At 40.9% G+C, this 24,519-nt stretch overlaps 1 protein-coding gene across 1 annotated transcript; it reads right to left on the reverse strand.

The window, feature by feature from the left end:
* Positions 1–7,314: 7,314 nt before the first annotated feature.
* sdcbp2 (syndecan binding protein (syntenin) 2) lies at positions 7,315–24,441 on the reverse strand. The gene is made up of 9 exons (XM_061839862.1): positions 24,255–24,441; positions 18,953–19,004; positions 18,011–18,113; positions 13,094–13,194; positions 11,811–11,975; positions 10,787–10,962; positions 10,014–10,185; positions 9,403–9,494; positions 7,315–8,951 (listed from the first exon to the last, which is right to left on the reverse strand). Exons 2-9 carry the CDS (start codon positions 19,001–19,003, stop codon positions 8,897–8,899), a joined length of 915 nt encoding a protein of 304 aa, XP_061695846.1. The 5' UTR covers position 19,004; positions 24,255–24,441; the 3' UTR covers positions 7,315–8,896.
* Positions 24,442–24,519: the final 78 nt, after the last annotated feature.

Here is a 24,519-nt window from a genome sequence, read left to right on the forward strand (position 1 = left end):
AATCTTACCACTCGGGATGGGATGGAAGATTTTTCCATTCGTGATTCCATTTTGCATACTGCTTAAATGATTCGACTCTCTTATCGAGTCGCCAAATGACAAAACATCTATGGGACTTTAAATTGATTTTTTTTTAATTACATGGATAAAATGAACCAAAAAAACGCCCATGGAATGTTATAGCCTGGCTTCTCACAATCATGAAGACCTTATAAAAGAAGAAAAAATATTAATGTGTTCTCCCTGAACATGAGCGATGGGTGGTACCAGACAATTTGACTCATTATGTTACCGATTACCTTTTGGGCAATATTTGTTTGAGTACCAATACCGACAGTTTATTTAGACATATTTTGTGTGATATTTATTTTTATTTATTTTGTTTTGTTTGTATCCAACAATAAAATAAAATTCATTATTCCTATCATGCACATGGAGGCGAAAGAGCCGTTTTACCATCTTCATAAAACTGCAATGAGCACGGTGCCTCTCTCTATATCCACACACACACACAGACACACACACTCACACTTAATTTAAATAATACATCGTGTGCTGGGATGGGCTCCAGCACTCCCGCGACCCTTGTGAGGATATGCAGCTCAGATAATGGATGGATGGATTGATCGTGCGAGGTTTAAGGGAGGCGATAGTATCCATTACGACTAATGTTAAAATTCCACCATCGATCGTGAGTTGTCAATATTTCAAACACATTACTCATCCCTGCATACAATTTTATTTTTCTGAACTTTTCCAGAAAAGTTTCCTGTCTAGTTGCTGATTTTGTGATACGACACGCACGTTAACTTTTTTCATTTAATAATTAGAAGCATAATCGTACCCAACTTAAACCCATTATTACTGTGTATCTTCCAGCTAACCTTTGCTGTATGTAAAGCCCCCCGTTTAGAGTTAATGTCGGGGGGGGGGGGTTGTTTTGTATTTACTGCTGTTCTGGTGGCAAACTAGCACCCTTACTTGAAATGGTTGGAATGTTGCAGCCTATCACGGTGGATCAGATGGTAAAGCGTTGGCCTCACAGTTCTGAGGTCGCGGGTTCTATCCCGGACCCACCTGTGTCGAGTTTGCATGTTCTCCCCTTCTGGTTTCCTCCCACATCCCAAAAACATGCAACATTAATTGGACACTCTCAATTGCCCCTAGGTGTGATTGTGAGTGCGGCTGTTTTTCTCCATGTGCCCTGCAATTGGCTGGCCACCAGTTCAGGGTGTACGCCGCCTCCTGCCCGTTGACAGCTGGGATAGGCTCCAGCACTCCCCGCGACCCTCATGATGTTTTTTGGGGTACCTTTTGGGGTAAAACGTTAGCAATACAAACTACTACCACTAAATATTATAACAATAACAATCCTACTCTCTACTGCTTGGTGGAAATGGATCGTTGAGTGTTCAATCCAGCTGGCTCTTTTCTGCACCCTCGCTTGTCCTCGTGTCGTTAAGTCTGATCAGTCAGATCATTTTTTTGGACTTTGTTCTTGACAGTCCCATCGAAACAAACATACTAGATGACAGGTCGACCACAAAGCTCACCTTTGAAGTTCTAAATGCCGCATTTCCTTCAATAGTGCAATACTGCAGCAAGTACCAAGCATTTATTTTAAGCAAGGCATTCATTTGAGACGGGGCCTTTATTTGTCTGTTGATTGGTCGGCATAGGATTGTAACTCGCTTTTTACAATGGGAATAGAATGTGAACTGGCTCACGTCTCCCTGTTGTTATTTTTGCATGCCTTTTCATTCTTGGTTTGTCACAGTTGGGACGCAGAACTCAAGGTTCTCTGTTTTGCTTTTAGCATTTTATTTTTGATATTGTAGATGTGGCTACCAACCAATCGGACCTAAAAAGACGTGACCTGGCAGTGGATCAATAAATAGTCAGGTGTATGTAGGTTTGGTCAGGGCCGGAATCTACCGTAATTGCCGGCCTACAGAGCGCACCTGGTGATAAGCCTCAGTACACAGAAAGAGTTTAACGCTACCTAGCGCCGTGCTAGCCTTAAACTCTTTCTGTGTAGCGAGGCTTATAACTAGCTGTGCTAACACTAGCGCCGCGCTAACGCTAGCACCGCATCACCGCATAAACCGTTGGGTTGAACGCGTGTGGGGAAAAAAGTCGGCGGTTTGTAGGCCAGAAATTACGGTATTTCAAAATACACTACACGGGATCTCAGATTATGGCAGTTCTGACGTCCTCTGTTGCAGTGGTTTTTCATAGAGATACAAACCACGATTTGAAGGAAGCTGTGACGTTGTGTAAAATGCATGATAGATAGATAGATAGATAGATAGATAGATAGATAGATAGATAGATAGATAGATAGATAGATAGATAGATAGATAGATAGATAGATATGGAAAGGTGTTTCCTCTCGAACATATTTTGAATTTCGCCATACTGACTTTCATTTGATTATTTGCTAGAAGCGGTTTAGATCCAGTTGTTTACTGTAATTACGGTAAGTACAGGAGCAGAATTCCATCATAAGCTGAGAGTCCCCCCGTGTGTGTTCCTTTGCTGCAGCTGGTGGATAGCTTTAGCCAATTTCTGCCCCCTCAAACTTCAGGTGTCCGGTCTTCTATTTGCGCAGATGAAAGAATTAATAAATGGGTAAAATTTCAGTGTCACTTACTCAAGCCTTCCAAGCGAAATGCTTTCATCCATCCATGCATTCCCCTCCACAGCGCTCGTGCTCATTGGGGTCACAGCTAAAATGGAATCAATTCAAGGGGATTTTAGCAAGAGGCAAGGCACGCCGTGAACTGTTCGCCAGTCGTTGGCAGTGCCCAAACACTTTCATTCCAAACCAAACTTACACTTTCACGCCAATTCTCCACTAATGTAAATGTAGATAATAATAGCGTGTGAGACTGACATCACTCACTGCTTCAATTTATCTCCTGCTGTACAGTTCTAAAACTCCGTTTGTCTTGTTCAACTGTCATTCGGGAACATGTAAACCTTCCAGTCAGTCACTCGGAAGAAAAAACAACAAAAAAAAAAAAGCTGGAGAACAAGTTCCTTCTGCTATGCATTTGACCAGATGAAGGAAAAAAAACATAAACGCAATCAATTTGCTCTGATTTGAAAATGTCAGACAATGTCAGTGCAAAAGAGCTTCTATCAGTAACTTGGGTGAGTGGTAAACCTTAAAAAATGTGGATGTAGCAAACCTCACCGTAGTTTATTTATTACCTCGATTACCAGCATAATCATTTCCCCTTTTGGTTTACCATTCCTAATAACCTAAGCGGACGTTTATGTACGTGTTTGGACGCTGGTTGCCCAATCGCAGCAGTCTTGCCATTTTAAGGTTGATATATACCCACCAAACTGTTTGCATTCCGAGGGTCTGCTGTTGCAAAACTCCTAAAATTGGAGGTTTGGAGTATGATTTGGTTTTCTTTGGGAGAACGTGTTGATTTGGCGACAGTGTAAATACCGAACAATTAAAACGAGACAGCTCATCACAAATGGAATATTCTTGACACCTGGTGAAATGTAACTCGCAGGTGGAATAAGCAACGTGAGTTTCTTTGCATTTTGATTTGCACTATTGTTCACTTTATGAATTGTAAGCAATTACTTGAATTTCTGGGGCGGTGCGGTGTGTGCGCACATTGGAACTGGTTGTTCTGTTATGTTAGGTTACTTTTACAACTTCCTCGAAAATAATACACCTATGTTTGTTTGATTCCTTTAAAGCCTTTCACACAGAGACCCAAGTCAGTGAGGAAACGTCATATGAATGAATAAAAGTATCGAGACGCGTCTCTTCAGTAATCGGTCAAATCATCCGCAATTTGAACAAATGGAAGTTTCCAACTTTGTGGGAAAAGTTTGGAGGAGACCAGGAGGAAATGTTGAAGGAGTCCTGTGTGGAAGATCAAAATCGGGTTTTAAGTCTTTCCAAAAAAGCAGTTATTGCTGAAAAGAGAGAAACAAATCCGCATTGGTCATCGCTGATCACGTGACGGTGGAACAGCCACCTGTTCCAGTACTTTTGTCCACACAAGTTACATTTTGGAACGTGCCCATTCTTGAATTGTGCCTCAAAGTAAAAATGTCCCATCATCAGGGAAAGGAGACATACAGTATTGGGTCATTCCAGAATTATTTGGATTTCAGAACTATTGTCCCAATCGCAAATCATGTGAGGCAATAAAATGATCAGGGGTGAAATGGCTGCATTATTGCTATCCAGATTTTGAACAAATATAAAACCAATATTCAATTATAAAGGCTAAGCGTTAAATGGTGTACAACTGTTAATACAAAGAGGTCAAACCAATACTGTGATGCCTTGAGATAAAAGTCACTCAAGATACAACAACTTTCTTTTGGCTTTTCCCGATAAGGGTCGCCACAGCGTAACATTTCAGATGAACGCTCATATTTGTTTGGCACAATTTTTACGCCGGATGCCCGTCCTGGCGCATTCCCTCTTGGGGAGTGGGGGCTCCAGTGAGAAATTAACTCACGACACCCGGTTTACCAAAACTATGCTCTAACCACTGAGCTATGGGGCCCCTAAAAGTGACTCAAAGTACAAGCTGTCATTCTACCGGTTGTTTTGCTTTGACTTACAAGTGCAAACTCAACCAAACCAGACAAAAAAAAGTTGAAGAATTGGCATTAAGTGTGCACAGAAAATCACAAAAGAAGCTTGCATGCCAGCAAGACATTTTGTGTCACTTTAACAGGCGTAAAACTAAAAGACTTGAGAGGCGCCACTAACCGTTCAATGAATAAAAATCGTAACACTGCAGAATAGAATAACTTCCACCCGTCATCGCAACCTAGTGTACCTACTACGGTCACCGAGCAACCCGCTTGCTTGGCTGAGGTGCGTTCCGGAGCTAAAAGATGTTGCAACAAAAAGCCATTAAATCTTCTCTTCGCAGAATCTACGTCGTGGTGCGGATTTAGGAGAACGGGTTTCGGAGCTCGATCGAGTACAGAAGACTCGAGACGAGAATAAAATTCTGATGTACACTTTCACTGACATGCTATGGATGTCCTCAAGTGTTTTGTTTTGTTTTTAAATTATTTGTTTGTTCTTCTAATGCACTTAAAAGTTCAGGTTCCACAGAATGTTATTGTCAGTGAACTAAAAAAAATATATATATATTCGACAATAAAGTATTGTTGATGCAACTTCAACTCCATTTTGGTGTATCAATGAGTACATGCAATTTGACGGATTTGACATCAAGTTTAGGTGACAAAAGAAGTAACCAGTATATTTAACATTAGTTTGACAAAGTAGTAAACTCAGCATTTACATTTTAACAAATGGTTTACTTGAAACAATATTTCTTCAGAGAGCTACGTGGAACAAATATTGAAATAAAAACTGTCGATATTAAACCTGGGATTGTCTAAATTGTTGAAACACAAAAGGAGATTTTTTTTTCTCAAGTATTTACCAAAATGCAGCTGCATGGGATTTAACAAAAAAGCAGACATTTTTTATTTTCTATGTGATTCGACACTTTTTATGTTTCATGTCTAATGTGTACAAAGAAATCTTGTTGGTGCTCAACTTTAGTTTCAACAAGTTTGACTCAAGTGATTCGTTTGCATCTGATCAATTTAGAATGTGCCTCACGGAGACTGAAATCAGCTCATTCCTTTCAAATGTGATGTGCAAGTATGGCTTGGTTCCATAATGCCATATAATCAATTTATTCATTCTCCACAATGGATTTTTCCTTCGAAATTAAAACGTAACATTGATAATATTTTGCACACAGACATCCTCACATTTCAAAGTGACCCTTTTTCTGTCCCACAACGTATCTGGGCTCACTCTAATATTCAGCACATGTAATACACGCCACATGTAAGAATATTTTCTTGGGAAGACATAAGTATGTGTTTTTGTCGATATAAGTGTTTACTGTCATTTTATTTGGTCATCTTTCCGAGGCTACGCTTATGTATGTACCTGTATGTACTGTTGTGCTTCTCACATCTTACCACTGAGGACATCCAGTGGGCTTGCATAGAGACATCATTGCTGTGCTGTATATTGGAAACATGTATAAACATGAGACTATTTGAATTGCAAGCGTGTGTACAGTCATACAAACCCATACATACGTAAAATGACATTCACATTCAAGACCAAAAGCTCCAACATATTAAAACAGCATGGAGGAAACTGGTGTTGTCTCCTGTGTGAGAGTGTAATTGTTTTGATTGTGTGTTTCTGTGTGTGCTGTCGTGTATTCCAATTTACTTCATGCGCGAGGCAGGAGACACTCTGGACTGGTCCAGTCAACAAAAGTGTATAGATTAGATTAGATCTATCTAAAAATAAAACACCTATTAGGCTAACTGAAAACTGTGATGACGAGTATAAATAAATGTGTGCTCTTTTCAATATATTCATCGACCAGCTGTAGAATGCTGGCCTCACAGTTCTGAGGACCAGAGTTCAATACCGGCCTCGCCTGTGTGGAGTTAGCATTTTCTCCCTGTGCCTGCGTGAATTTTCTCCAGGCACCCCGGTTTCCTCCCACATCCCAAAAACATGCAACATTAATTATCCATCCATTCATTTCCTTTAGACCCTGAACTGGTTGCCAGTCAAACACAGGGTACGTTGAGACAAACAGCCACTCTCACAATCACACCTAGGGGCAATTTAGAGTGTCCAATTAATGTTGCATGTTTTTGGGATGTGGGAAGAAACCGGAGTGCCCAGAGAAAACCCACGCAGGCATGGGGAGAACATGCAAACTCCACACAGGCAGGTCCAGGATCGAACCCGGGACCTCTGAACTGTGACGCCAACGCTTTCCCGCTGAGCTCACCGTGCTGCCCTGCACCATTAATTACTCAAAATTGCCCATAGGTGTGATTGTGAGTGAGACTGTTGTCTTGTCTCCATGTGCTCGGCGTTTGGTTGGCAACCAGTTCAGGGTGTTGAGAGCTGGGATAGGCTCCTGCACTTCCATGACCCTTGTGAGGATAAGCGATAAGAGGATTAATGAATAGAAACTTCAGCAGACAAGCAAGACGGTGCATAAAAGGGTCAGAATGTAGTGTGAAAACATCACAACTTCATCAAATGTAAAAGTGGACTTCAAACAAGGACAATATAAAAGAGAAGCAAATATGAGCAGAAATAATTCACGGGTGGTCAGTTCAGGCACCCTAGATAATCTTTTGGGGGTAGAAATTATTTGAAAATCAAAAGATACTCAAGACTCAGCAGGTCAGGGTTGAGCAAATATTTTTTGCAAGTATACCAATTCCCCCCCCCTTCAAAAAAATCCACTGAAAGGATGTGAACAAAAAGACTTTATTTGTTTTACAATAGCATTATCTTGGTTACATTCATATATAAACTTTTTTTTTTTTAACAGAATGCAAAGGATGTCTATCAGATTGCATACCCAGAAAATCGGAAAGAACGCATGCACCCAAAAAGGAGCAACTGGAGAGAAGTAAAAAAAGAAAAAAACAAGTTAAAACGGTGCTCGGTTTCACTGTGCTCCTCGAGCAGAAAGAGGGCTGCGGGGGGGGGGGGGGTTATATACCCTTACGGTGATTCAAAAGGTCGATTTTCAGCATGTACTTGGAGCAACTTCTCATGGGGAACATTAAGAGGATGAGTTAGTCAAGATGAGGCACCATACACAAATATTTCAACAACAAGAAACACCGCTTTTGAAATGGAAACAGGAAAAACATCAATTTGAAAGACAAAAAAAGTGGAAAGTGCACTTAGTGGGTCCACCCAGCACATACCTGGCCCCTAAAAAAAAATACTACATGTGCCCTTGAAATGGTCATTTAGCAACTACCGAGACAGCCAATCCCATGACGCACTATGATTCTGTGGATAGGGATTGCTTATGGGCATGGAACCTGCACACTTGCGGTCACGGATGCTAAAATGGTGGACGCTGCGGCCATTATTATTTGAGCTCGCCCAGGGCTGCGATTGCACGGACAAGGCTGACCCCGACTTTTACGCCATCTCAATGCACAAATGCCACTAAAATCCAAACACCACATCCAATAAAATGTTAAAGAGAAACTGGGAAGTTGGACATTTATTGTACGGTTTCTTACTCTATTATTAGGGATTTATTTATAGGTACCTGTATTATTAGTCATATCCGATAACTAACCACTGAAAAAGTATATTCTTCAGGCAATCTGCTTTGGAAGTCATTTGGTCAAATATAAATGGGGGAAAAAAATGTTTGTTTGCATATGTACTAGCTTTCATAAAAATAGACTGATGTACTCAGCCATATTTTTTTATGGTTGCTGACTTTTTTCAGGTGAAGAAATAGAAATAATTTGGTTCATATAAACTTTTGTGTCCATGCAAACGCAGCGAGTTTCAATAATGTCTTCGCCTCAACAAATAAAACGTCATACTCTTAAAAACAACATCATGGTAGAAACAGCTCCGTTTTGGACAATGTTAAAGGAGCGGAGATCCCGGGTGGGCGCGCGGTCGGTGGGGCTCAGGCAGGCGGCTGACTGTTACAGCATCTTGGACGACGGGGTGGAAGAAATGAACGATCGTCTCCATCGTGAGGGAGGAAGCTCTGGACTCGGAAGTTTGCATGGCTTGAAATACAAATCTTGGACCATCAAAATAACACCTGTCTCATTTTGGACTACAACGAGAAAATGTTTCCAAAAAAAAAAAAAAAAAAAAAGTACATTTTTCAGCAGAGGAAAACTGTAAACAAACAACTGACCATAAAGATTACTAAAAGATATCACCAAGGCATTGTGAGATTATGTTGATAAATGAAGGCATTGATAATATAGGAGACAGAAAGAGACAGACAAAGGGGGAGTGGGGGGAGGGTGGACATCTTGCATTTTCTGCCCTTGACGTTCACACCTCCGGGATGGAGTGATCCATGGCCGACTTCAGCAGGCTGGTGGACATCCTGGAGGACAGAAAGGAAAATGGCTGGGAAGTTGTGACAACTTTGAACAGAACTCCACGACATTGTTGGCTTCAATGTGCTTTACATCGTACGTCAGTCACAACAATCACTGCATCATTGATCACTCGTTTTCATCATTGTTTCCTTATGACTACAAAAGAGGCCCAAGAAATTCACATTCAATGAAAAGTAAAGAGAAAAACCATACTTGGGTATTGTCGTATAAAAATGCATGCCTTGCAAAAGCCACAGTGTAAGCAGCTGTGTGACCTAACAAAATTTGCCCTTTTTAAAATGGAACATGCCTATAACAAATAACTGGTACAAAATGTAATAGGTCTTAAACTCTAAAGAAATAACTGATATTTATTTGAACACACGACTGGAACATCTGAGTCCTTTGCAAGTAACGATGCAATTGAATTTTCCAAGGCTTCAATTGGCAGCTCACCTCTTAATCATGTGCTCGTAGATGAACTTGGGCATGATGGTGATGGTCATGGCGGTTGGAGAGGTGTTCAAAATATCCTTAATCTGGGAATCCTGAAAATATCAAACAAACAGATGTTGCAGTAGATTTGTCAATCAGACATTCACATGCGCCCATTCAGCATTTCCATTTCAAGCGCTGGTTGTGTTAAGGGTTAAAGGTGAGCTCGAGGACAATCCAGCTGACTTTGGTTGAACACCTAACTGAGAGGACACATTTGAACAAACGTGTTTCTGGAAAGTCACAAGAAGCCAAGTCCCCAAAGAAAGTGTGTGAGGGTGTGTTCTGCAATGCAAAAAAAACTGGATGAATGCAGGAGATATGTACCAGTTCAATCTGTACTACAGAGACCATATAAAAACAGTTTTTAGAGTTTGAACCCTCCCACCTGCTTGAAACACATTTGAACTTATTCAAAACTTTTTTTTTTTTTTTTTAATCATTTTCTGAGGAATTTTAAAAATTTAATGTGTTTCCACTTGTGCTGGATTGCAGACAGAGTACGTCATCAGTGGGAAACAATTACACAAACGAGCGGAAAAATGGCTGGCGAATACAGTTGTTCCTCCCACCTTGAGTCCAATAACGTTCTGCCCGTTGATCTCACAGATGTAATGGTCAGTCAGCAGACCGTTGCGGGCGGCTGAACCATCCTTGACCAGCGATGTAATTTTACCAGACTTGTAGATGAAGCCCACGTGACCTGAGCTGTCTTTGTGCATGGTGACAGTGCGCTGAAATGGTCTAGACAGAGAAATTAGACACACACACAGGTTTAGGATTCGTAACTCTGGCATAGAGAGACTCAGAACACTCATCTTGGCAGTTCAGTCAAATCAAGCAACCGGTAGAGGAAGCCGAAGTAAAAACATAAATTATGGTGCTCGGAATTGCCAGAAGCCTGATTTAAAAATTTGAGACGATGTTTACATAATTTGCTGATGGAATATTCAATTTTTAATCCTCTTTACATATCTTTGTGGGATTATTTACTGTCTGGGAATGCTGTTGAAACCTCAAATGCTGGGTCCACATCTTTGCAGTCTGCAGTATTCGTGAATTTATATTGTTAATAGTGGGAATTCAGATTTAAACGTTTGGGCCGCCTAAATGCATGAATTCTATGAAGTGATATTTAAGAACATTACCAAAGATGAGATAGAATTAGGAGATTCGACAAACATGAAAAATTCAAAACAAGTCGTCAGTTGTTTTGTGCTGGGCCTACAACTGGAAAGATGTCTACAAACTGGTTGAATGCTTGTGTAGAATCAATGCAAGCAAAAATAAACCTGCCTGAAGACGAAAAAGTGCTGCAGTCCTGCTTAGTACAAGTCAGTCTTACCTGTCCCGAACCACAAGCTCTATGCGGGTCTCCGCTGCAGCCTTCAGCGCCTTGTGGGCCTTATCGACACTCCAACCGGCACAATTCTGCCCATTGATCTGAAGGACTTGGTCCCCAAAGCGCAGCCCAGCTAGGGCGGCAGGGGAGTTGGCCTGCACCAGCTGGATAAACACTCCCTAAAAAGCAGAGAAAGCAGTGCAAATAAGCCCAAGGAAGCTAGAGAATGAATACTGGGATAGCTGAGACCACATCCAGGATCAAGACAGTAAAAGTGAAAACAGAAATGATGAGGAACTTAGACAAACGGAAAAGCCAGACTGTGTGAACTTTTGGAAGGGCATATCCAGAACCAACTTCCACATTTGTCAAAACGGGCAAAAGCACTTCCTTTTGGCAAAGGAAAATGGCAGAACCCAACCGCAAGAGAACCACACAAAGCCCCCACAGGAACTTTAAACATCCACAATGTTCAACACCAAAAATGACAATATCTAATATTTAGGTTTTGTTCATGTTCACGTATGTACATATGTCCTAAACCTAAAGCTATGGTCGTTAGCGCAGCATACACAGGAAATCCACTTAACTATTTTCCGGGTTTGGTCACATGACTTTCCGCAAATAGCAATTTGTAACGCCAAAAATTCTTTCCTGTAATTGTGGCCTCCAAACTAATATAGATAAGACACTGTGCCACAATTAATAGCAAAGTTCACCATCCATATAAAACAATTGGGCGTTTTACTGCTAACTGACACCAGTTACTGCTTGCGTGGCTATTCTCCAGGTTGCTTCAATTTTCTTCCACATAGCAAATGTTAAGTGAAAGACTCAACATTACACATCTGCGTGAATGTAAAATAAATGTTTGTCTCCATATGCCCTGCAACCGGCTGAGGACAAGCCCAAAAATGGATGGAATAGTTTCCAGCTCACCTGATATGAGAACGTACAGTATGTAGTCAAATACAATATAATGATGATGATGATGATGACAGTCCAAGAGTTATCAATACTGACTTACGTTGTCGATTGCCCTGAGGCGGAGTCCGACCTTGCTGTCCTGGTCCTTGCAGAGAATAATTTCCCGCAGCCCTTGGCGAACCTCCGCCCTCCTGATGCCGACATCCGACCCCGTTACGGGACACACCATCCCCGCAACACCTGAGTAGGCGGGCAGTGCCACTTGCTGAGAGGGAAGTGGGGATAAAAAAGGGAAACTGTAATAACACGAGGTGGCAGGAAAGGAAGGATTAGGGGGACCCCCCCCCACTAAAATTTAGCAAATCATCAAAATAATAATAATAATAATCACATGGAAAATTAAACGTGATATCCCAGTCCATCAGCGGATGAGACTGAGAATCTTCAGGACTTCTTCTTATTAGTATCTTTCCAAAATCAAGACAATTATTGCTGGGGTGAAGATACGACCAAATGTGACACAGCACAGATGGTGCCAGAGTGATGAGAAAGCAGAAAGCCAGACACACACACACACACACACACACACCACACACACACACACACAAGTGAGGAAAACAGCGTGTGTGAGGACAACACCTCCTCTCACACCACAATGCTCCATGGCTGTGGTGAGTTACCCGGGAACAGAATCAAGATTTGCTGTGACAAACAAGCACCACATTTTCTCTTTTTATTGTTTCTCAAAGCCTAAAAACAATCATTTGAACGATGTAAAAGGTTTGAAGAAAAGAAATGGCTTTACTCTTTTTGTTTAAACGTGGGTGTGTGTAAAAACAGAGGATGTGCATATGGAAATGAAGAAATACCTAATGACTTAGCCTAATTTAGATGATATCAACAAAACGTTTTGGAAAATAGTCATACAGAAAAGATTCTGCGCTATGTATGCCAGGCTACTAGTTTCCAATCAATGCATGTGGACTGCTCGTATTTGTCTTGAACAGTGTTTGTCGACATCATGTTAGTTTAAAATGTAATTTCTTGTGCAAGTAATGTGAGTCATCTGGATGCTGTAAATGTAGCAAATGTTCTCTTCAAATGAGACACGAACATTATTTTCTCATTTTAACTGTGATAAAAATCACAGATGCCCAAAATAAACATTTCCACCATTTCTTGGGACAACTGTGTTCAACGTTTATGCTGTAAGATTAACATTGTTCCAAAGAGCCAACATGTAAAACATTCAAGCCGCCCCCTGAAAATTTTATTAATGGATCCATAAAGATGTTGACATGAAAAAAAGTGTATTTACAAAGTTAAAGTAGAATGTCCTTCATTTTTACTTGAATTGTGATAAAGTCAAAACATCCCACTTACATTGTTGGCCACGGGCAACAAGGCCAAATTTCTCTGCACCTCATCGCTGTTGAGGCTGAGGCCCATGTACTCTCCCAGCTCTTCCAGATTTGGGTACAAGCCTGCATGAGTGAAAATACTTAGTATTATAGTTATTAGTTAGACGGTTATTACAACATCCAGTTCAGCAGTCAAATGGTCGGAGGAAACACCATTACTAATGTCTTAATAAAAATCCAAAGGTCATTTCGAGCATTTTGTCAGTTAGAAATGCAAGATTTTCATGATTAGGGATCTAAAAATAACAACTGGTTAGAGCGTTGGCCTCATTGTCCTGAGGGTTCACATCCCAGCCCCGCCTGTATGGAGTTTGCATGGTCTCCCCGTGCCTGCGTGGGTTTTTTCCGGACACTCCGGTTTCCTCCCACATCCCCTAAAACATGCAATTCATGGACAATCTAAATTGCCTCTTGGTGTGATTTCGAATGAGTCTGCCTCCATGTGCCCTGCGATTGGCTGGCAACCGAATCAGGGAGTACTTTGCCTCCTACCCGATGACAGCTGATAGCTGAGATTGGCTCTAGCACTCCCGTGACGATTGTGAGGATGAGCAGCTCAGAAAATGGATTCATTTGTAATGCATAGTATCTTGCAGAGAACACTCTTAAGCTCGCTAATTTATTCCCAGTCAACCTTGCTTAAACCTGCGCCACAAAACAAATGAGCGCACCTCGCGTGATCTCTTCCTCAGTGGTGCATCTCTGCCCCACATATACAGCGTTATGAACACACATACACACGCCACACACATTGAGCTTCCTGTCATATTGACGTCAGACAATGCCCATAACAATAGTGTGACCGGTCTCCTGCTTAGCCCAAAAAACAAACAAAAACAAAAAAAAACATGCTGCAGCTCATTCACAAAGCTGTAGCTCCGGTTCTGACCAGAGCAAAGAGGTCAGGGCATATAACTGCAATTCTAAATGAATGGATTTATTGCCAAAAGGAAGCAGGACAATGTGTTCCCATACTTTTTCAATCTTGAGCTGCAAGGAAAACACAAAACAGTGACCAATATGATCAGCTCAGTTAACGCTTTCAAATGAAAGATGCAACATTTCTCTTGAAAGCTTTAGCGCCATGATTTGGCAAATTTCCAGAACCTGGCGTCAGAGCTGGAGATGCAAGGGAAGGCCTGTGAGCAACTTGACAGAGTACGCTACGCACAGCAGACCGACAATTCTCTGTCAGAGTGTGACAAACGCTTTCAAGACATTGCTTTAGGGGAGCCATTTGCTACATTCATGTGCTCCCCTTTTCAGGAAGATGTCGAGGTTGATTCACTCGCACCAAAACTTGCTGAACTGTTTCGCATGAACTCGTCTGGAGTGGAGGATGAGATTTTAACTCTCTAAATCGACATTGGTCTGAAGTCGAGAGCAGGTGGACAGTTCTGGAACTTGCCCACAGATGAAAAGTACCCCAACATGAGGAAATGTGCTATCTCCTACCCCAACATGAGGAAATGTGCTATCTCCTTGACTGCGAATAATCCAGTCAAGGAGATAGCCACCTATTTATGTGAGTCAGCCTTTACCTACATGAAGATTATTAAGTCCAAATTCCGTTCCACCATGACTGATGAACTTTTGGATGTGTCCTTGAGGCTGGCTGTCAAGAGCTAAGCGTCACTGGCTCATTCAATTCAGTGCAAGTCATCAAATTAAACTTAGGTAATTACAAAAAAAAAAAAGGTTAATAGTTAATTATTATGTGGTTTGCAATAATGGCTATCCAAGATACATCACCACACATTGTATATACAAAACAATACTCAATACATTTGAAAATAAAAAGATGTTTAGCATTTTTGTAGCGGGCAGATCATTTCGACTTCCGTCATTTTGTAAGTAGCTCACATGCTGAAAAATGTGTGAGCGCCCCTCCTTTGAATCATGTAAAGCACATTGGCTTATCTTGTGTATAAAATGTGCTATATAAATAAACTTGCCAGTCCCTCGTAATCGAAATATTGGGCACCCCGGCAACCAGTCTCAACGATGACACGTCGCCCTCTACTGGACCATCACAGTTATCTTGAACCAAATCTTGGCATTTTGTTTTGTTCCGTCAGTGAGTGGCAGTGGTGGTAACACATTTTATCCATGTCAACTCGTTTTTTTATAACTTTTACCACGTAACAAATTCACTTGTTATGGCTTGCTAGAAATGCTGATGATCAAACCTAAACTCTCACACTGGCCTAAAATAAATCTCTCCACGTAAGCTTACGATCAGTTTGTTCCTGTTTCAAAGAGGTCTTCCTTTTTTTCCCGGCCATTCTATTTAAAACGAAATGCTGAAATTCTCCATTCCCATACACAAGTCATGTTTGATGAGAAAACACAACTGAACCCCAAGATCTAAACTCTCTGAACAGGACTAATGTCAGTCTGGGTGGCCTTCTCTCTCTTCCTCTTCGAGTTCCTCTTCCACACCGGAAAAAACAGTCCCTCCTGAATGTCCTTAAAACTCCCTCTTCCACCCCCAGCAAGTCCCTTCATCCATCCCTTTTTCTGAAAGAACCTCTGCCTCTCTTCCCTTTCTCTCTCTTTATTCAATCAAGCCCCATCTTAGCACAAAACAAAAGCCAGGGCTTGTCTCCATGGTGACTCACAGTAAACAGACATTTCAAGAAAAAAAAAAGACCCAATGCCCACAGCACTCAAGATAAGGGTTGGAAAAAGAAAGAGGGAGCTCACAGGCATATCTTACTTCATTATAGTTAAAAAAAAAAATAATAATCAATACTCATTTGTTGCTTAGTTAATTATGTATCTTATAATTTGTGCACTTGTTTAAGTAACAAACATAAAATCTAGGGCTGTCACTATCCAAGTTTTAATCAATTGTTGTTGGCATCCGTCAGTCTCAGATGACTGGATCTGCGCCCTGAACTGGGAGCACGGGATTAGGGCAACTGTTTGTGGCTGTGTAGCCCGATAAAAGAGGGACAATCACGGTTGCAGATGTACTTGGTTGTGATGTCTTTTCAGTACATTTTTTTTTTTTTTAGACAATCGCTTTTCGTCGGCAGACAGGCGTTGCTCTCCCCTTCCGAGTTAATTTTTCATCTCGCCTCCAGCGGTTTCAGTCGTCTGTAGTTTCCTCCCAATTGAAAAAAATCCAAACCCAGCATATTCATGTCTTTTTTGCATAGATCCTTGAAATGGAGATGGCCCCGACCTCGAGCTCATTTTCCAGGTCCAAGTTCTCCAGAGAAAATCTTTCAGTATAATTTCCTCCGGCATCCGATGGACGTGTCCCAACCAGTGGAGATGACCCTCACGGAGCAGGGTGAATAGAGCTTGTGCACCTACGTCATCAAATCACGTCACTGGCCGGAAACAAACCATTCTGGTTCAATGTCCTCCATATTGTCGAGTAGCTCTTTTTGACCGCCAATATGGCACCATGAAAATGGTGACGTCACGTGCACGAGCTCTATAAACTTGGTAAATTTATACGGGAGAGTATCTCGTTGTTTGTGAAGAATCAATTTCTCTATCCATTTTTCCATCTCAAATAATGCCGCCCACTGTTGACAAATGTTTTCCAATCAGCGAAAGGTTCGACAGCAGGAGCACCAACACATCATCACACATCATGCGAGTAACATTTAAGTTTGCAAAAGTGTATGGAACGTAACAATTTAGTCACCTAATTGACATTTTCAGATACATTTTCATATGAGCCAGAGAACAGTGAATTTCATGAGTGCACAGACGGACGGCATGCTGGAACTTGCCTGACTTCCAAAAAAAGGATCTACCCCGACCGGATCCGTCGCACTAACCTACTATTCATTTTTTATACCCCCACGATAATCACATTATTTTACATTCCCACTCGACCACTGCTTTGCGGTGTATTGTCAGTAGACACTTTTCTGCTTGCAGATGTCAAGTTATGATGAGCGAAGATAGACGGATAAGCGTCAGCAAAGTTTGCTCCAGTAAAGTAGTGATGAGACATACTGTGTCAAGCAATCAGCGTGCTCACTGCAGAGAGTAATTTACAAATAATATACAGTATGTTCCAACTCTTAATAGCAAGGTTCAAGTGTATTCCAACTTGTATGGTATTTTACATTAGCTAAATTAACAAATACACAAGAAAATTATGTATTTGTTTGAGTGGCAGAGCTGGGTGCTGATTTTGAGTTTACCTGTGAATGTTTGTTCCCAAAGTTTTGTATCACTTCAGAGTCACTGCTGTGGTGCACTGGCTTAGCGTTGAATTTATTAGCATCCATTTTTTTATTTAATCTGAACCCAAGCTTTGGATATGCTCTGTCTTTTTGCGTTTTATGCACTGGTCATCATCATCACAGTAGCACCAACCAAGTACATGCACCTGCAGAAAATTTCCATGTGGAAAACATTAACAGTGGCGCAAACATGGTTCCACTGAGCTGCGAGCCAAACATTTTTAGTAAAAATAGCAACCGTGGTTAGGAAAATTGTGAATTAATAGAAGACTGTGTCCCATACAGAGGCAATGCATAAAGTTAACATTTTAACATTATAGTTTTTCATCCATCCATCCATTTTCTTAACTACTTATCCTCACAAGGGTTGTGGGAGTGCTTGAGCCAACGCAGCTATCAACGGGCAGGTGGCAGGGTACACCCTGAACTGGTTGTCAGTCAGTCACAGGGCAAGTATCAACACCATCACTGAGCAAGAATCGATCCCACGCTGCCCGCACCAAAGTCAGGCATGTGTACCACTCCCCCATCAGTGACCACCATTATAGTTTTATCCAGGGTAATTTTTTCCTTTATTCTGAATTCTACAAGATACGGCTGTTTCATTTTGGAGGTTCCACTGTACTTACATTTAAACAGCATAATATATTGCAAATAAAACTTACAAGCAGAAGGCATCCCAGCAGTCGCCTGTTGCGGCTGGTCACCTCCCTCGGTGATAGCCGGCATGGCAGCGTTGGTGTTTGTCTGGGCGAACTGGGCCTGGGCCTGCACGGAAATCAGTGAAGAGTCACGTGAAGGAATCAATCTGGCCTTTGATTTGATATTTTTACTGTCCACTGAAGTGGTGTCACAATTCCAAAAGTTTGACTTTTATACTATAGCTGCGTAAAATACCCAGATACCAGAAAAAAAAGAATTGGGAACGGGTTTGTGAATGGCGATTTGCAAAGCAAGTGTCTAATTATCCAAGGTTGTCAGAACTTGTTTCTTTATTTATCTTAAACAGTCAGGATGCTCAGCTCATGTCTTTTCCCTTTAGAAAATAAAAGTGAACAGAGGACGATACAATTTGTGTGATTGATACATTAACCGTGCAACACACTATGAACACTACACGAGTTTTGACTGGGTGTTAAGCTCCACACTGTCGATAAGGTTGGTATTCTACTCTTTCCAAGGTGTGTAGCCAAAGAGTTCATGGAGGTCACATTATATTAAAAGTCTCAATCATCACATGACTGGCTTCAGACAGTGAGGGTGTATATTCTAAGCACAATTATGAGTCAATTAGAATCAGAGCAATGTACAGTGAGATGGGGAAATGAAAGTCAGAAAGCAGGAAACTGGGAGGACCTCTTCAATACAAAAAAATAAGTTGTACATTATTAAAGAGGCTTGAGTGCACATTATTGACTTCAACCTGGAGGAGATTAGTATTGCTTTGCAAGCGCCGAGGATAAAATTGAGCCATCTACTGGAAACATCCTTCAGTCACGTTTTAGAAGAATAAATTATATTTTGTGTAACCCATTTTTACTCCAATCACTCACTCATTAACGCACATAAACACACAAAACAAGGAAAAACAAACCTGCACATCTTACCTTGATCACCTTGTCAACCTTTAGGTCCTCCAGGGATGGATAGAGAGACATCCTGTGGGAAAACGGTACAGTTGAAACGCATGCTTTGGTACAACAAGGCAGCAAGCAAACAAACCAGATGTAACACTTAAATGACTCTTTGATATGACAACTATAAGTAGAAAAAAAAAATGTGGAATTGTATTCTTCTCTCTCACGGTAGAGAAGAAAAAAAAAAAATCAGATAAAGACTGGTGCTCTCGGCATTGTGCACTTAATGAGAGGTAAGACTGTCGGAATAAAAATGAAACTTAACCAATTAAACCAAATTTATAACAATTGGCTGGCCATGGGTCTCAAAGTTTATTCCATTAACAAAGTTCAAAGAGCCATGACAACCAATCGGTGTTTATACCTAATGCTGATAACACTTATGCTGTTCAGCTTCACGCAGAGCTGAAGCGTATCACAGCTGACTTTAGGCAAAAGGCAACATTGGAAAATGAATGTAATGCTTTAGCAAGTAATTGATAATTCCTGGATTGTAGTTGAAGAACATTCAAAATCGATACATAGATCAACTGAATTAAAATGTTTATTTCTTTAAAGTGTAAATAGACAACAATATCAAAGTACAATCATCAGTACGGAAAAAAAAACTATCAAATGTTATTACTTTATAGTTATATTAGCTAACTCAAAGTGCAATATTACATAAACTGATTGATGAACTGTAGTGATGTGACATTAGTCCAAGATACAAATATCGCATGCACTATCTTGAATTATTTCAGATGAATTAAGCATTAGCGGCGTGCCAGTGTACGAACATCAATGTGGTGTACATGCACGTCATATTGAAGGACTTCTGCTACCGTGTCATCTAAAACGACTACAAGAACTAAATTTAATACTGTGTGTCACCACTAAGAAAACGTGTTGTTTAGAGAGCACAAAACACATTGAAGCATTTTTTTAAAATCATGTCAAAATGACAGCTAATGGGGAAGAATGTGGGAAACAATAGTGACCGGGGCAAATCCAACAATAAAAAAAAAAAAAATAAAAATAAAAATAAGCACCCGTGTTTAACAAAGAGGAAATGAAAGCAAACAGTCATCTGACTGACATTCAATGCAGTACAACAGACGTAATGGAGCAACATCAACTAAGATTAAAGATTAAACCAAAATATCTACAGCATAAGAGAAGAAATTATGGTCCCATTTTTTTCTTTAACAAAATGCGCGTCTCATAACTGTCAACAACACCGGCATAAAATGTGGATTTCTACTTGTATCAGTCAAATTTGACGACCCCCAGTCTTAAAAAATAAATAAAATGGCATGGCAATCATCAGTGTTATTGTGTACTGTACTCCCTAATATTTCAATGCCACACCACATCAGCTAAGGCCTACATCCGTGCAGATCCCCATAACGGCAACTCTTTTAGCTAGAATAATTAGTGCAATGCTGATGTAAAAAAGCAGTAATTTTGGAGTATTAAGTTTTGTTATTGTGAAGGTTTAAAACCTGGAATGGATTGTCCATCTGTCCCTTTTCTGCACCCCTTATCCTGACTAGGAATGAAGCTATGCCAGCTGACACTTGAGTGAGAGGCTTGTTACACCCAAACTGGCCACGAGCCAATCGTAGGGGACGTCTCCACAATCATTCACACCTATGGGCAATTTAGAGTCTTCAATTGACCAACCATGCATATTTTCGGGATGTGGGCAGAAACCAGAACACCCTGAAATAATCCACGTAGGCAGGGACCATGGAAACACCACATGGGCAAGGCCAGATTTGAACCCGGGTCTTTAGAAATGTGAGGCAGATCTGCCAATTAGTCGTCCACTATTGCACTATACTGGTTTATCAATAGGTAATAAGTGGTTTATTACTATTTCCCAAATTAAATAAAATCCACAACAAATTATCAAGTCATATGACCTCTCTGAAACAGCCTTTCTGAATAGATCGTTCACAGATTTCAATCTTTGCCATGGCTTTGGGTTTGTCCCTTTCTTTTTAACAAAAGCCTGCCCAAAAAGGAAGAATCATCAAAACATCACAAAATTTGATTTGACAGAATCACTCCTCGAGGGAACAAGAAAACAAAAAAACAAGAGTAGGAGACAGGGTGATTTTATTGTCGTCCACACTGCAAATGAACTGCGTAACTTTAACCATGTAGTGGCATTCCAGTCTACTGTATTCTTATGTGCCCATGCGCAAGCAGCAGATTTATCACTTTGTGATATACTGTAATTACAAGCCCATATGAATCAGCCATCCACGCTGGCCAGATGACCGAAATGTCCCCACCACAATGTAATCATTTTCTTTGCTATGTGCTTACGTCCTCGTTACATCAATTTTATACACAATAAATCACAAGTGTATCGAGTACCTATAAGTGCATAATTTTGACTACAATCACCACAGTGTCTGAGATGCAGCACTCACAGATTCCACTCACTTTTGTGTCCTTACACACACACTACACTATTGTGTTGGCCGACACAGAGGCCCATTTGACGACAGCTCACCGTTTACTTTCCGGGAGCTATGTTATGTTAACTTTGAAACCACCTCCATTAGGATTGAGTGTGCCAGCAACATACGGGAAGAAGCTTGGAGTAAAATGCATTTTGGCTGCTTGTTTTCATGATGACATAATGCATAAACGTCTCGTATTACCCAGACATGCGAACACTAACGGCAAGAAAACAGTGATTACAAAAAACAACAAAATACATTTTAGAGCTGGTCTGGGGGAGATCCCCAGTTTTTCACATGGAAAAAAAGATTTACACCGCTGAAGTACATGTTGACGTGCAAATTTAAGCTTAAAATGAAATTTGCCTCCGTTCTTTACTTTTTTGTTTCAGGCCTCCAACTTGAGCCAGGCCCATCTCCACCTGGACATGATGTCGCCATGTGTGTTCAAAAAACAAAACTGCAATTTATTGCATGGTGTTTTCTCAAGTTGTAAGTGAGTTGAAATATCCACGCTTGGGTAGACAGTGCCAAGCAAATTCTATAATATATGAAAGCATTTTTTTTTGTTTTTCAAAATGTAAACAAGAATGGCGCGTGGTTGCCATCATGTAATGACGATTTCCCAACATGGGCGCCAGGTTCACACAGCAATCAGCAGAGCAGACTAATTTTGCGTGAATACCCATGTCCGGAAAGTCCAATGGAAGATGTTGTCTGAGGTCACATGACTTTCTTTTTTTTGGTGAAGTAAATTTAAATGTTACTAGCGGTTACACTAGATAATGCAAATAGCACGTAATGCCACAAAGTCAAGTCATAGTTTTGCACACAAAATAGTTGATAAACAGACAATATTCAGACAATGGATGGATGGTTAAGTAAAAGTAGCGAGTGACATTGGAACAGAGTAAAACGTCTGTGACTTATTAACAGTAGAAGCAGCAAATGTTTTTTTTTCTGGTCTTGTCAACTCTTGTGACTTTGAGCGTACAGGTGGAACCCCAGGCCACATATTAGTCTGGCGCTGGAGTAATATTCAGAATTACATGTGTGTGTGGACGGTGGATGTGTGGAATGGATCGAGGTGCCAGCGTTCAAGGAGTACAAAACAGTCTATGACGGTGCCCCCCCACCTTACGAAAAAACTCATTGTGAAGTCATGTCTATACGATTTACATAAATGGCCTATTTTGACTTAAAAATGACAAATTTCACCAAAACGCGACTCATTTTCATATGTGACTACCAAGCAATATTAGTTGAATGCTTCAGAGTGACCACCTATGCACGAAAGACAAATGGAGAACAAAAATTCTATGGTCTAATTGAGGAGGGAAATATAAGTGGACAACACACCCAGCAAATAATTAACTACAATGCATGTGTCAGAACAGAGGCATAAAGGGGGGACGTGGTATATGTTCTTTTACGTGTGCGTTTCTTTCGACTTGTCCCTTTCGGGGTCGCCACAGAGTGTCATCTCAGATGAACGCATGTATATGTTTGGCACAATTTTTACACCGGATGCCCTTCCTGACGCAACCCTTCTCAGGGAGTGGAGGCCCCAGTGGGATACAAACCAGTGCTCTAACCACTGAGCTACGGGCCTCCTATATGTTCTTTTACGTCCTTGTGGCTATTTTCTACCACATGGAAACATTTGAGACGATCACGTTTTTTTGTTTGTTTTTGGAAATATTCTCAAAGCGCTTTTACATGCGTACAAGTAACTGCAGTTGAAACTAATTTCTCACAGTTCAGAACACACAACGAACTTGGTTGCCATAACTTTAGTGGCGGATACCCAATGGGAAAGTTGTTTTTTTAAGGGGGACTTCTCTGTTTCTTTAACCTATGCACGCAAAGATTTTGAGAAAACTTGCAGTCCATTTACAGCTTGGTGTGCGTTTGATCCAGGAACTAAAACACCCTACGACATTTTGATGGACCGTTGCATCATATTTGTTCTTAAATAAATGTACATATGGCACCTTGTCGGAACAGCAATAAAGGGGGACGATGGCTCTCAACTATACCTCTTCTAGGAATATGCTTTTAAATAATTTTTTTACCTCTACAGCAATAAAACTGATTGGATCATTGGGAAATAAAGTTGAATTTTGCGATAAGAGGTTTGGCATTAGTGTTTTACCAAAAGAAAAAGGCTAAAGGAAGCTTAACGTCTCTGAACCCAAACATGCTGGAGGACTTCACAAAACTGAGGCCTTCTTTCAGCTATGCAGGGAAAAACAGGTGGGGGACAGTTGTGACTGTAATGCGAATAAAATAACCAATGCCTGTTCAGACTGTCTACTTATTCGGTTGCAGTATTTTCCAGACTATTTTTCATATTAAAATACATTTTCATGATGACAATATTCGGTAAACGAGGAGCCAGCGTTGCTGTGACAATGCAAAAACCTAAACAGTCTTTCAGTTCATATGGAATACTGCATGCATACATGCTACAATTCCTTTAAACCAAACAAATGAGAATAAAGGAGTTTAGATTCGGGCTTGGTCATGGGGAAGGATGGTCATATGATAAGTTACGACATCTTTCAACTGCAAATCAAGCGGAACGAGTATTTTATGACTGTCGTTTATTTTGGTGCATTTGTTAAACCATAAATGCCGCGGCTATGTTACATTGGTCGAGGGCAGTACGTTTGCCTGCAAAAATCGCACATCTTTCTTTGTCCTTAAATAGTGACGCACAAACATAGCAGCTAGCATTTACCGTTAGCTAAGGAAGCCAGGGTGGGTGTAAAGTACGACTTATCAACGTCAAACGCGAAACCCAACAGACTCACCTGTAAAGTATTGGTTGGGAAGCCGGCTTGCTGTTTGAAAAATAAAAAGAAAGATGTACAATCTCCAAAAGAAGCGTCGACCAGGCTGTAAATACTGTACGTCGTCGCTCTTGGTCTCTCGTTGAGGTCTGAAGGGGGAATTCTGAAGAAGCGACGTCACCTTAACAGCCCGACCCACACAATCTGTGTCACATGATTACCCTCCACCCCTCCCATCCTTGCTCCCCGTCAGCCTGGTTGCATAAGAAGTCATCTTTGAGCGTCA

This window comes from Syngnathoides biaculeatus, chromosome 2, assembly GCF_019802595.1.
Source record: "Syngnathoides biaculeatus isolate LvHL_M chromosome 2, ASM1980259v1, whole genome shotgun sequence".
Taxonomy (NCBI): domain Eukaryota; kingdom Metazoa; phylum Chordata; class Actinopteri; order Syngnathiformes; family Syngnathidae; genus Syngnathoides; species Syngnathoides biaculeatus.

Bases quoted from the DNA above. Each gene is read 5' to 3' on its own strand.
- sdcbp2 (XM_061839862.1), bottom strand. From the start codon at position 19,003: ATGTCTCTCTATCCATCCCTGGAGGACCTAAAGGTTGACAAGGTGATC. The intron at 11,976-13,093 runs GTAAGTGGGATG...CTTCCCTCTCAG, and splicing joins TGTTGCCCGTGGCCAACAAT to CAAGTGGCACTGCCCGCCTA. The intron at 10,186-10,786 runs GTAAGACTGACT...TTCTCTGTCTAG, and splicing joins GAGCTTGTGGTTCGGGACAG to ACCATTTCAGCGCACTGTCA.